We start from the raw sequence: 14,245 nt of genomic DNA on the forward strand, positions 1-14,245 counted from the left end.
GGAGTCTCCAGGCAAAAACACTGGAGTGGGTTGCCATTACCTTCTCCAATGCATGAAAGTGAAAAGTGAAGTGAAGTCGCTCAGTAAGTGTCCCACTCTTCGCGACCCCATGGACTGCAGCCTACCAGGCTCCTCCGTCCATGGGATTTTCCAGGCAAGAGTACTGGAGTGGGGTGCCAATGCCTTCTGCAGTAACCATCCGTTACTTGCAGTAAATGGCTTGGTGTCATTTGTTTAATGGGTTCTTTGCTGAAGTCTTTGTACAGACTACATCACAAGAGATGGTACAGCACGTTACTCAAGTTGTGATAAGACAAAGTGCAAATTCATTTTGTCTCAACCCTGAGGAAGCAAATAAAATTAACCCACAGCAGATAGGAATTGTATAGAACAGGGGTTGGGCAGCTAAGCGGTATGTTTTTGTAAATAAAGTCTTACTGGAACACAACCTCGCCCATTTCTTTATGTTGCCTATGCTGATTTCAGGCCACGATGGCAGACTTCAGTAATTGTGATAGAGGCTATATGGCCAGCAAACCTAAAATATTTACTATCTGGCTTCTTAAGAAACATAATCTGTTAACCCTGTATAGAATATGCTGTCTTTACTGCCAAACTAGGTTCACACTGGGGCTTCCCTGGTAGCTCAGCTGGTAAAGAATCTGCCTGCAATGCAGGAGACCCTGCTTCAATTCCTGGATCAGGAAGATCCTCTGGAGAAGGGATAGGCTACCCACTCCAGTATTCATGAGATTCCCTGGTGGCTCAGATGGTAAAGAATCTGCATACAGTGTGGGAGACCTGGGTTCAATCCCTGGGTTGGAAGATTCCCTAGAGGAGGGCATGGCAACCCACTCCAGCATTCTTGCCTGGAGAAGAATCCCATGGACCGAGGAGCCTGATGGGTTACAGTCCATGGGGTCACAAAGAGTCAAACACAACTGAGCGACTAAGCACAGCACAGGTTCACTCTGAGACAAAGACTCAAATGGAAAAGAAAAGAAAAATAACTAGCCCATAATCATGGTGTCCTATGTGAAGAGTTTCTGGAGTATTCAAAGCTTAACCTGAAGAACTAAGTGGACAGGATTAGGAGCTGATGAACTCAGAAGACATCATATTAATATAATAATAATTCCAGGAGTTAGGTATACTTAAGGAACACCACAGATTACATATTATTTGCACATGCCCACATTCTCCATAACGTTGCTATTTAAAGGAAGTATTTCTAGACTTTTTCTCTCTTTCTCCACTATCATTTTTCCTAAATTCCTATACAGAAGAGCCCTACAAAATAAAGATGGGAGACGCAGTGAGGATTTTATTCAGAATGACAGTTTGGCCACGTGATTTCGAGGTTTGGACACGTTTATCTGTATGCATTATTTCAGATTATTAGGTGAGTAGAACTTCAGGTCTACTTCTACTTATGTCATAATGTACCAGCATAACCTGGAACATTAGCTTTGCAGCAGTTTCTTTACTTCCACATCTCCCCTCCCCTAAATGTACAAGGTTTGTTAGAAGTTTTCAACACTTTCTAAGTTTCTGTAGAATTAAAGCGCTAAGCACAATGCCTTACAGAGAAAGCAGCTAATAAACATTTGCTAAACGTTTGAATGAACGAAAGCGTACACAGATAGCACCGCCGTGCGGCTTTCCATACTAGCAAGTTTCCTCACTTCCCCCCACGCCCCCGCCAAGAGTTTGCCAGGACAAATTTCCAACCACAGAACATTTTATTTAACTCTTTCTTTTAACACGGCGGTCAATCACTGGGAAAAGAAGATAAAACAATGTAAAGTTTATTATTATTATTAAGCAAAGATGGCATGACACGAGTGAGCGTGTCCAGCATGCCCTATTTTAAGCTTGAAAAATAAACTGGTTACACTAGTAGCAGTCTCCGGAAGAGAAAGACCCGCCCCACCGCTTGCATATTCCGGGCGGTCTTTTGAGATGCCACACCCAAAGCGCCTGAACTCAAAGAATCTCTCCTCGCGGCAAGGCAGAGGCAGCGCAGAGCAAAGCAGGTCGCAGGCTCCCAGGCGCGTCTGGACGGCGTGGGCGACCGCACTTCCACGGGCAGCTGGAGAGCATCCTCCGCCAGGAACACTTGCTCAGAGGCGACTCGGGTGGTCACCCCGGGCCCGCGCAGGCCGGGGAGCGTGCGGCCGATACTTACCGGTTGGGGATACAATTCTTCACCAGGACGAGAGATGTGGGGCTGTCACGATCCAGGCCAGCCTGCTTTCAGATCTCTTCCAGAACAGCGACCAGGGCAATTGCGGCTACTGAGGCACAAGCTCAGCGGCGGGTGATCAAAACCCGCGGCTCCCACCAGGCACGCTAGGCTGAAACGAGGGTGAGTCCCAAGCCCTGACAGCCAGGTGAGCAGAAATAGTGCACCGAAGATTCCGGAAGACTCAGGCTCGGCGCGCGCTCCCGCCAGGCTGGCTGAGAGGCCACATCGCGCATGCTCCTGGACCGCCTAGATGTCCAGTCCTGAGGAGGAAGAGCTCCGCAGGCTTGGGGTGCGTGGGGTGTAGACGTCGCGAGCGGTGCGGGGCGGTTGGTGACAGCTCAGAGTCCGTGGTGAACTGCGCGTCCTGACTTCGCCGCCCAGGCATAGCAGAAGTGCACCGACCATCCAGGTGAATGTCTTAATAACTCATAAAATGTCCTTACCCTTCCCTGTCGGACACTCCAATATTTTGTCTGGTTGCAGTCCTACTCTGTGAAAAGAGCCCGCGGAGTCCCCAGACTACCAGGTCCAGACCCGCATGGGCCACTGAGACTTGTAGTCCCTAAGATCTGGCCCATCCATTAGTCATCACCTTTGGGAATTGATAAGGCTGAGAACCATTCCATTATACAGCGTTTGAGAGCAGTGCTTGATTTGTTTCAAATCCAAGTTCGTATTATTTATTGAGTCCCTACTGTGTGCTGAATACTTTGCTAGGATTGGTGGAGGGCAGATGAGTTCAGTGCTCAGCTCTTGTCCTCACTTGAGAGCAGGCGGAAAGTGAGCTTGCAGGGTAGGCTGTAATGAACAAAAAATACGTTATTATTAGTGCTAGTGGAGATCAGAAAAAAAAAAAAAAAAAATCCTGGAAGATGTGAGGTTTGAATGAGGCTTTGAAACGTGGAATGCTCTAAATTAAGGGAAAGGTGGAAAAATCAAACAATGGAAATGCCAGGAAATATAAAGAAGAGTTTGGTCTGATTATAGCTGAAGGTTTATTTTGGAGAGTGGTGAGCAGAGCTTAAAGTGGGGAAGTGGACAGAAGCTTTCTTGGCCTCACTTAAAGAAAGGTGCTCCGTTTTGAGTTTCTGTCCAGCAGGGACTGTAAGTACAGGCACCAAGATACATGTATCTTAGTTCTGAGAACAATGGATGATTTAATTTTGATGCCTTTCAAAGACATGTTTGAGTCATGGATCAGAAAATCCTTTGTCAAGACTTGGTTCCTAGGTTTTCTTTTAGAAAATAAGATCACAGTTAACTAAAAGACACTAATTTTCAAACTTAGATAATGGAACACATGGAATTCACGATAGTTTTTGTGAAACACTGTGAAATAATGCTGTCTCACACTTAATTGTAGAATTTTTTGGTTAAGTTCCACCTTTTCCATATGCCAGTACCAGTAAAGATTAAATATTACGATGATCAATAACTAAATAGTATTAAAAGCAATAGTGTATTTCTTAGTTTAGTTTTTAGTTAAATTAAAAAATTTACATAGCATAAGTTTATCTTATGCATCAAAATAGTTGTTTTCTCTCAGTAATGTATCATTCTTAAAAATATTTCTTATTTATTTAGAAAGTGGAAATGAGAGAATCATCATGAAAAAGATTTCAAAGAGAAAAGAAGATATTTTTAGAAAGGTATTAATGGAGTATTAATGGAGTTTATTAAGGATTTTGATTATACAAAATAGCTCAATTATAAATGTAGGACAATCTTGGAAAAAATGATATATTTGGTTTTATATACAAATCATACAGTTCATATGTTAAAAAATAATATAAGAATTTAAGGGTGATATACTGTTTGATCTGTCAATTATGTAATTAAGAGTATTAGAGGTGAATTATTTATATATTTACTTATTTATTTGTTCCCTTATTTAAATATTTATTTATCTGTTCTCTCAGCCAGCCAGCAGCCAATTCCCTACTTTGCTAAGAAAAAAAAATGTTTTTTTTTTTTTTATCAGCAACTGAAACATTTTTAGGACTGGTATCTACATGTCACCTACAGTAATTCCAATTAAGATTCATATTTTATTCCTGTCTTCTAAATGGGGATGGGCAGTTATGAAAAGTATATCCAGCATGTTGGGTGATATTATTAGGAATTAAAGGAGACCTCCATCACTCACTTGGTGGCATTGATGTTCCATCACACCTTCACGGTTTGCTGTCCCCTTGGTCAAGAATAAAATTAATTATTTTTAATTTTGTTGAGGAAAATGCTGAAGGTTTAATAAGAACAGAACATCTTAATTCGTATTGACCTTTTTCAGCAATTCTTAAGTGTGGTACAGAATCCATTGACGGATTTTGGAGTTCTTTCAGAAAGTGTATAGACTAAGCTTGTAACTTATATTATGTCATGTCAGTACCCTCATGTACTTTTGACCCGAATCCATGTTTTTACTGTGATTATAAATCTGAGGCATGTCTGCTTGCTCCTCCCACTCCAGCTGCACACTAGTTTCGTTAGCATGTACAGTTGTTGTTTAAAGAATCTTTTGCTATTCTATTTTTTTAACTTAAAATGAAAACCATACTTATCCATATTGTGCTGAACAAGAGTTTAACATTGCTAGTATGGTTTTATTTTGGAATATTGAGGTTTAAAAAGTGGTGAAGGAAATAAATGCTGATTTTAACATGTTGAGTTTTTGGTGATGGTAGGATATTCAATTAGAAATATCACTAGGCAACTAGAAATATGGTATTCAGGAGAGCAGTCAAGGTTAGAGACACATTTAGGAAGTCATGGGAATATATACATTCTGCAAAGCCTTTGAATGTACTCACATTTAAGCTATTAAGAGAAGTGTGACCAATGAAGGATACAAAGAGTAAGTGACCAGAGAGGTAGAATGATAGAGGACAAGGATCTGGAAAGCTTTTAGAAAGTTATCACATGCTAGGTACTCAAGTAGTAGCTAGCATTGATATAGTGTTGAGTTTCAAAGTATTTTTATTTGTTTGATCTCATTTGATCTTCCTAAAAGATACATGAAGTAGGCAATATATGAACACTAAGAACTAACTACTGGATTTTATCATTAAAATGTCCTTTTAAATATTACAGAGAGCAATTTCTTAATTTAAAAATCTCCTATGTGTAAAGAGCTCATGCCTGCATGCTAAGTCACTTCAGTCATGTCCAGCAATTTGCAACCCTATGGACCATAACCCACCAGGTTTCTCTTTGCATGGAATTCTCCAGGCAAGAATACTGGAGTGGGTTGCTGTGCCCTTCTCCACAGGATCTTCCCAACTCAGGGATTGAACCTGTATCTCTTCCTTCTCCTGCATTGGCAGATGGATTCTTTACCTTTAGCGCCACTTGGGAAGCCATAAAGAGATCATACCAACTGATAAAACAGTGAAATTTAATAAAATGGGCAAAAGATATGAATTGTCATTATAAAGGCACTAACTTTCAAAGGACTGCTGCTGCTGCTGCTGCTAAGTCACTTCAGTCGTGTCCGACTCTGTGCGACTTCATAGACAGCAGCTCACCAGGCTCCTCTGTCCCTGGGATTCTCCAGGCAAGAATACTGGAGTGGGTTGCCATTTCCTTCTCCATTCAAAGGGCTGATGAACTTATGAAAAGATGTTAAATGCCAGAACAAAAAGATGCAAGGTAACCCTACCCCTCTTTTCTTGCAGATGTCAGAAGACACAGATAACGTTGCAGTAGAAGAAAATGTAGACAAGCATCTTCCAAAAGGTTCTCAATAAGTATACCACAGCTCTGATACTGCTGGGCTTTATTTTTTTTAATATAAATGACTAATCCTACCCCACAGTTTCATTTGGAAACACAGTTTCTTAAAAGATGAGTTCAAACAGAAACTAAACTTCCTATATAATATTTAATACAAGTGGGCATGAGGAAATAATGGTAAAGTCAGTGCATGTAATAAAATTATATTTTGTTTCCTCTCTTTTTCTCTGCAAACATGGAAAATCTCCTCATGATTCAGACTGTGTTCAACCATAAAGATACAGAGCTCTAGAACATGCTTCAGGAAACTTCAGATCTCAGGAAGAAAGATATATAAACAATGGTTTATCCCTGTTTCATTCATCAGCACATATTTATTAAGCACCTACTGTATGCCATCTGTCATTCTACGTTCTGGGAATAGAGTATAAACAAACCAACTAATAATTTTTAAATTATATCACAGAATGCTGCAGTTAAGAATAAAGATGTTTGGGGACTTTCCTGGTGGTCCAGTGGTTAATACTGCACTTCAAACTGAAGAGTGCATGGGATTGATCCCTGGTGGGGGAACTAAGATCCCACATGCCTTATGGCCAAAAAGTTAAAAGAAAAAGAAGATTCTCATGGCCTATACTGATTTAGTTTTATGCTCACCGTTTATTCCCACCATTTTCTATTTATCATTAAATACTCAAAGGCACCTCATGCGAAGAGTTGACTCATTGGAAAAGACTCTGATGCTGGGAGGGATTGGGGGCAGGAGGAGAAGGGGACGACAGAGGATGAGATGGCTGGATGGCATCACTGACTTGATGGACGTGAGTCTGGGTGAACTCCGGGAGTTGGTGATGGACAGGGAGGCCTAGCGTGCTGCGATTCATGGGGTCGCAAAGAGTCGGACACGACTGAGCGACTGAACTGAACTGAACTGAACTGACTGACTCAAAGGCAGGGAGAAGAAAAAGAAAAATACAAGGCAAAATGACCATTAGGTCCTCCAGTTTCTGTACTTAGGACTGCATGACTCCTGTCCTTCTCAGTCCATATGGTAGATCATCTGATGGATGAATCAAAAATAATATGTGGCTTAGAGTGTACTCAACAGCTGGAGCAGTCTTTATACTCAACAGGATTGTTTCATTTCTTGTAGGAACTGGTAGGAATTGGGGTCAGCAGTATTACACTGAATTTTCAAAACTGACATAAGTGGTTAAAAATGAGTACTTGAAGACTTACCTCTCTTTTTTTTCAGATTCCTTCCTCCTCAGTTTAATCAAGTTGAAATATTGATATTTATATATTTTGTAGACTATAGAGCAGCTTATATAGAATGGCTTTGACATTTATATATTTTGTAGACTGTCTACAGTTTATATAGAAAATTACTGTTCTCATGGACTTTTTTTTCCCTAAAAGGTAAAAAAGGTTTCTCAACAATTTTTTTTTTTTTTTTAGCCTCACTGCAAAATTCAGTCCTCATCATGCAGGACTGTTCCAGATGAAAAGGAGGAAGGTTCTAAGCTCTGTTTCCTAGATTCTGAACTCTCATGGGGCAGTGATTTGGTCTTCATAATTGTCAGGATCCAAAGAAATGCATATTAGCTAGCTATTTAATAAGTACTCTATTGCTGTTGAGTTATACTTTAAAGAAAGTGTCATGAGCTCTGTATTATGTTGGCTTCTTGACAGATTTGAATGTAGAAGAAAATCGAAACATAATAGAAACTCTGAGAGGCAAAGTAAGAGAAAAGCTAAAAAATGCTAAGGTAATGCTGCTTTTTTTTCTTTCTTATTTTCAAATTTACTGTTTAAATGCAGCATGTATCATGGTGAACTTTTCTTTGTCAGAAAAGAGCTAAAATTCGGTTTTAACATAACTCCTCAAATCCAAAAAGCTTTAGATTCTTTTCCTTGCTTTTTTTCCTTCAAACCTAAAGCCAAGAAAAATTAAATGATTTACTTGTAGTCACTGTATATGACATCTCAGGAGAGACCATGTATATACTTTTTTAAAAAGAAAAACATTGAGAAATCTTTGTTTTTATCCATTTTTGGCCAAAGACTTATATGAGCATGATTAAGTCTATATCTGTAGAAATTAAGTTTTCCATACTCTTCATTTGCATTGTGTTTCAGATTAATCAAGGTGAAAAATCGTCAACTCAACTGCTCATTGATAATAAGGTATATCAGTGGTCTAAGGTGAATAACTCTTTTTTAACCTTTTTAAACAGCTTTATTGAGATGTACTTTACAGAGCAAAAATTCACCCATTTTAAGTGTACGATTCAGTGAATTTTAGTAAACTTACAGAATTATGCAGTCAACACTATAATCCAATTTTAGACCATTTTTGTCACTCTTATGCCAGTTTTCAGTCACTCTCTATTTCTACTTGACAGTATTTTTTATCCTAAAAAATTGTAATACAATATTTTAGGTGATCCCTGACTTACAGATTTTGTTCTAAAATCCAATGTGTAATCATATATTTGAAACTTGAAAGGACAAAACAACTCACATTTTGAAAGAGCTGTGTTATTTAGAGTAAAGGCAAAGCAGCTTTAACAAAAAGATTCAAACTAAAATGTCTTCTTTAAGATAGAAGTTTTATTCCTCTTTAATATAATAGATAAGTAGGAGGAGCCATGGAGAAGGCAATGGCACCCCACTCCAGTACTCTTGCCTAGAGAATCCCATGGATGGAGGAGCCTGGTAGGCTGCAGTCCATGGGGTCCCTACAAGTCGGATGCGACTTCACTTTCACTTTCACTTTTCACTTTCATGCATTGGAGAAGGAAATGGCAACCCACTCCAGTGTTCTTGCCTGGAGAATCCCAGGGACGGCAGAGCCTGGTGGGCTGCCATCTATGGGGTCGCACAGAGTCAGACACAACTGAAGCGACTTAGCAGCAGCAGCAGCAGTCCAGTCTGCTAGGTGGAGAAGGGCATGGCAACCCACTCTAGTATTCTTGCCTGGAGAATCCCATGGACAGAGGATCCTGGCAGGCTACAGTCCATAGGGTCACAAAGAGTCAGGCCGAAGCGACTTGTATGCACACACGCCAGGCTGCTAGGAGAGTTCTGCCTCTTCAACACTTGGTCTCCATCCCTGAGTCCAGTGGCAAACTCCAGAGTTTTCATTTGCTGGCCAAAGGCAAGGCAGGAGGAAGAGAGCCATAGGATTGCAGATTGATCTCTTGCAGGACAAGACCTGCAACTTGCACACCTTATTTCCACTAAAAGAACATGGGTGCATTGTCTAGATATCTAGTTAAAAGATCTTTTATTAGAGATAGGAAAAAAGACAATCATGAACAACTAGTCATTTTTGCCATAAGCAATGAGAGTATTAAACCCTACAAGCCTTAAAATGCAATGATCGTTTCTGGGGTTTTTACAAAATTCATCTTTGTTCTCTTTGTAGGGTCCTTCTTGGACTCTTAGTACAAATTATTTTAATTAACTTTAAAGTAAAAATAGACTAAATAAAAGATGTTTGTATATATGTTATTCATTCAACAAATGAATAAAAGTGTGCCTAGATTTGATATAATTTAACTATATACTAAAAAAAAAAGTATATTTGTCAAGATCACTTCATTGAACGTCAAGAAAAGAGGTGAAAAGGAAGAGAAATTGGCTTCTAAGAATTTCCATTACAAACTACTAAATTGATGTAGCTGCTCAGGAAGTTGAGAATTTTAGCAAATGATTTTGCAAAGAGCAGAGACAAAGGGAAGTAAAAGTATATACTGACAATTTATAAATAAGTATTGTTGAAAGTTAATGAGCCAGCTAAGTTGTAGATACAAATATATAGGATAACCTTTTATATTTTGCATTTTTTAAATTCTTTGGCTCCTAGAAACTAACAGTTTGATTGATTGATTGATAGATTGATTCTTCTCCCAAATCTCTCTAAAAACAATCCATTACATGTACGTGAGAAAGAAGCGATAGGTGATTTGCATTTAAAAGATTCCTTTATGATATTGAAAAGTGAGCATCTACTTATATTCATTTCAACACTGAATACAGGCTTACTGTTGTTTAACCCACAGGCTGAAGTTCCACTGGATGAAGGTCTTTCATTTTTCATTCTGAGTGGTGAAGAAGACTCAGCTATAGGCCAATCTGCAGAGCAGGTTGGATTTGTTCCTCCTGAAAATATAGGCAGATTCAGTAGGATAGGGTTTATGAAAGAGATCTACATAGTCACGAATAAAAAGCTGGGATTTAAGATGAGAGCTTGATGTTACTCAGCTGTCAGGGCAGATCTCAGCTCTGAAGCCAGGTTTAAAGCCCTGCCAGGGGTGCAGTAAAGGTAGCTTGGTAATGGGAGCTCTGGAAGGTACAAAGAGCCCCTCTTTGTGGTTGAAATCTTCAAAGAGATCCCCTATGTGAAGATACCTCAAACCTTGCTTGAGGGGTCAGTGTCATATCTTGTTTGGCTTTTGAAAAAAAAAAATGCCACAAAATTTCTGATTTTAAAATCTTTTTTGATTTCATGACAGAGATGTATACAGAAAGTATGATGATTCGATGATGTGATATGAACCTAGATGATACTTAACCATGTTACTCAGTTTTGTCAGAGTTGATCAAGGCCAAGTACAGTTATCTATTCAAAGGAATTCTATGATTAATTCTTTTTATTTAATTATTTGTCCCTAAATGTATGTTTTCGAAAATTAAGGGATTTTTATTTACATGACTCGCATACTCTGTCTCCTTCTTTCTTTCAATATATGTAGATTTTAAGTTAGACAACTATAGTCATCTAAAATGGTGATTTTTTTGTGTGTGAAGAGACATATAAAATTTCTGATATGATATAAAAGTATACGTTTTTACATTTAGTAATATATCTACTTCAATATCACCATTGTTTGAAACTTTTATATATCATATTTCAGAAATAATTGATCATCTGTCACAGACTTCTACTTGTGTTTCTACTTTTCTTTCTTTTTTTCTTAAATAGCATCCAGAAAAGAATATGACTGCTCCACATTTCCTTAGGTAGTACTGCTTTCTGAATGGTGAAAAAAATGGGGCTGAAGACCACATGGCTTGATGTCCCTAGACTTTGCCCTGCACTGTGAATTCTCAACCGTTGGACTATCATAGACCAATATCTCAGAACATTTTTCCATAGGAGAGGAGAGACTTGAATTGTAGTTTTTCTTCAGTAGTATTTTGTTGAGAATTGCAATGAAGGGCTGTAGGAAGATCATAGTTTATGATATTAAGCCTTAAGTGAGTTCTTCAATGTTCAATGAAAGTTCATTGTAACATGTTTTCATCTTGAACTTGAACTGGGTGGCATAGATCAGAAAGACTTCATGGCAGGATTTTAGTACATTTTATTTATCTGCACATTAATCATTAGGGACAAGCATGTATACTTATTTTTCTTTTGGGATCAGTAATGGTAGTTACCACAAATATTTTTCACTTGGTGATGATTTACAGAACTTTGCTGAGGGCCAAGATGAAGATTTTGTGGAAGAAGTCATTTTCCCAGATTTACTTGAAGTAAAGGCTGCTGATTATGAAGATGACCAAGAACAAATAAAAAAACAACAGGCAAATATTTTTGTTCCAAGTAGTTCTCCAGGTACAGAAGATTTTTTTCATGATATCATTTTTTTCATGATAAAATATTCAAGTCATTAATGAATCGTAGTATAGGATAATAGCTTCTTTGTATGGTGGATAGATAAAAATTAATGATCTAAAATTATAGAAGGTTTTCTGTATTTATTCTTTGTGCGTTCTCTGAGTTTAAGGGAATTGGTTAAAAGAGCTCATTCATTGTCGTGTGTGTGTGTGTGTGTGTGTCTGTGTATTTGACTTTCTGGTAGACTTTCAGTTCAGTTCAGTCACTCAGTCGTGTCTGACTCTGCAACTTCATGGACCGCAGCACGCCAGGCCTCCCTATCCATCACCAACTCCTGGAGTTTACTTAAACTCATGTCCATTAAGTTCATGATGCCATCCAACCATCTCATCCTCTGTCGTCTCCTTCTCCTATGCCTTCAATCTTTCCCAGCATTAGGGTCTTTTCAAATGAGTCAGCTCTTTGCATCAGGTGGCCAAAGTATTGGAGTTTCAGCTTCAACATCAGTCCTTCCGATGAACACTCAGGACTGATCTCCTCTAGGATGGACTGGTTGGACCTCCTTGCAGTCCAAGGGACTCTCAAGAGTCTTCTCCAACACCACAGTTCAAAAGCATCAATTCTGTGCTCAGCTTTCTTTATAGTCCCACTCTCACATTCATGTATGACTACTGGAAAAACTGTAGCCTCGACTAGATGGACCTTTGTTGGCAAAGTAATGTCTCTGCTTTTGAATATGCTATCTAGGTTGGTCATAACTTACCTTCCAAGGAGTAAGCGTCTTTTAATTTCATGGCTGCAGTCACCATCTGCAGTGATTTTGGAGTCCCCAAAAATAAAGTCAGCCACTGTTTCCACGGTTTTCCCATCTATCTGCCATGAAGTGATGGGACTGGATGCCATGATCTTAGTTTTCTGAATGTTGAGCTTTAAGCCAACTTTTTCACTCTCCTCTTTCACTTTCATCAAGAGGCTCTTTAGTTCTTCACTTTCTGCCATGTTATCTGCATATCTGAAGTTATTGATATTTCTCCTGGCAATCTTGATTCCAGCTAGTGCTTCTTCCAGCCCAGCGTTTCTCATGATATACTCTGCATATAAGTTAAATAAGCAGGGTGACAATATACAGCCTTGACGTACTCCTTTCCCGATTTGGAACCAGTCTGTTGTTCCATGTCTAGTTCTAACTATTGCTTCCTGACCTGCATACAGGTTTCTCAAGAGGCAGGTCAGGTGGTCTGGTATTCCCATCTCTTCAGAATTTTCCACAGTTTATTGTGATCCACACAGTCAAAGGCTTTGGCATAGTCAATAAAGCAGAAATAGATGTTCTTCTGGAACTCTCTTGCTTTTTCCATGATCCAGCGGATGTTGGTAGTTTGATCTCTGGTTCCTCTGCCTTTTCTAAAACCAGCTTGAACATCTGGAAGCTCACAGTTCACGTATTGCTGAAGCCTGGCTTGGAGAATTTTGAGTGTTATTTTACTAGCACGTGAGATGAGTGCAATTGTGTGGTAGTTTGAGCAATCTTTGACATTGCCTTACTTTGTGATTGAAATGAAAACGCCTTTTCCAGTCCTGTGACCACTGCTGAGTTTTCCAAATTTGCTGGCATATTGAGTGCAGCATCATCTTCCAGGATTTGAAATAGCTCAACTGGAATTCCATCACCTCCACTAGCTTTGTTCATAGTGGTGCTTCCTAAAGGCCCACTTGACTTCACATTCCAGGATGTCTGGCTCTAGGTTAGTGATCACACCATCATGATTATCTGGGTCATGAAGATCTTTTTTGTACAGTTCTTCTGTGTATTCTTGCCACCTCTTCTTAATATTTTCTCCTGTTAGATCCATACCATTTCTGTCCTTTATTGAGCCCATCTTTGAATGAAATGTTCCCTTGGTATCTCTGATTTTCTTGAAGAGATCTCTAGTCTTTCCCATTCTATTGTTTTCCTCTATTTCTTTGCATTGATTGCTGAGGAAGTATATGGGTATATCTTTCCTTTTCTCCTTTGCTTTTTGCTTCTCTTCTTTTCACAGCTATTTGTAAGGCCTCCTCAGACAGCCATTTTGCTTTTTTGCATTTCTTTTTCATGGGGATGGTCTTGATTCCTGTCTCCTGTACAGTGTCACAAACCTCCATCCATAGTTCTTCAGGCACTCTATCAGATCTAGTCCCTTAAATCTATTTCTCGCTTCCAGTGTATAATCATAGGGATTTGATTTAGGTCATACCTGAATGGTCTAGTGGTTTTCCCCACTTTCTTAAATTTCAGTTGGAATTTGACAATGAGGAGTTCATGATCTGAGCCATGGTCAGCTCCCTTTCTTGTTTTTGCTGACTCTATAGAGCTTCTCCATCTTTGACTGCAAAGAATATAATCAGTCTGATTTCGGTGTTGACCATCTGGTGATGTCCATGTGTAGAGTCTTCTCTTGTGTTGTCAGAAGAGAGTGTTTCCTATGACCAGTGTGTTCTGTTGGTAAAACTCTTAGCTTTTGCCCTGCTTCATTCTATACTCCAAGGCCAAATTTGCCTGTTACTCCAGGTGTTTCTTAACTTCCTACTTTTGCATTCCAGTCCCCTATAATGAAAAGGATATCTTTTTTGGGTTTTAGTTCTAAAAAGTCTTG

The 14,245-nt window shown here is 39.1% G+C and overlaps 1 protein-coding gene across 1 annotated transcript in view; it reads left to right on the top strand.

Moving 5' to 3' along the window:
* The window catches only part of CC2D2B (coiled-coil and C2 domain containing 2B), a 109,198-nt gene continuing 94,953 nt past the window's right edge, over positions 1-14,245 (top strand). Inside the window, exons 1-8 of the mRNA XM_070780566.1 lie at positions 1-2,657; positions 3,833-3,897; positions 5,923-5,983; positions 7,673-7,749; positions 8,120-8,186; positions 10,037-10,131; positions 10,376-10,386; positions 11,416-11,606. Coding sequence (XP_070636667.1) covers positions 3,856-3,897; positions 5,923-5,983; positions 7,673-7,749; positions 8,120-8,186; positions 10,037-10,131; positions 10,376-10,386; positions 11,416-11,606 — 544 coding nt within the window. The 5' untranslated portion in view covers positions 1-2,657; positions 3,833-3,855. The remainder of the gene's footprint in view (positions 2,658-3,832; positions 3,898-5,922; positions 5,984-7,672; positions 7,750-8,119; positions 8,187-10,036; positions 10,132-10,375; positions 10,387-11,415; positions 11,607-14,245) is intronic.

This window comes from Bos indicus, chromosome 26, assembly GCF_029378745.1.
Source record: "Bos indicus isolate NIAB-ARS_2022 breed Sahiwal x Tharparkar chromosome 26, NIAB-ARS_B.indTharparkar_mat_pri_1.0, whole genome shotgun sequence".
In the NCBI taxonomy this organism is placed as follows: domain Eukaryota; kingdom Metazoa; phylum Chordata; class Mammalia; order Artiodactyla; family Bovidae; genus Bos; species Bos indicus.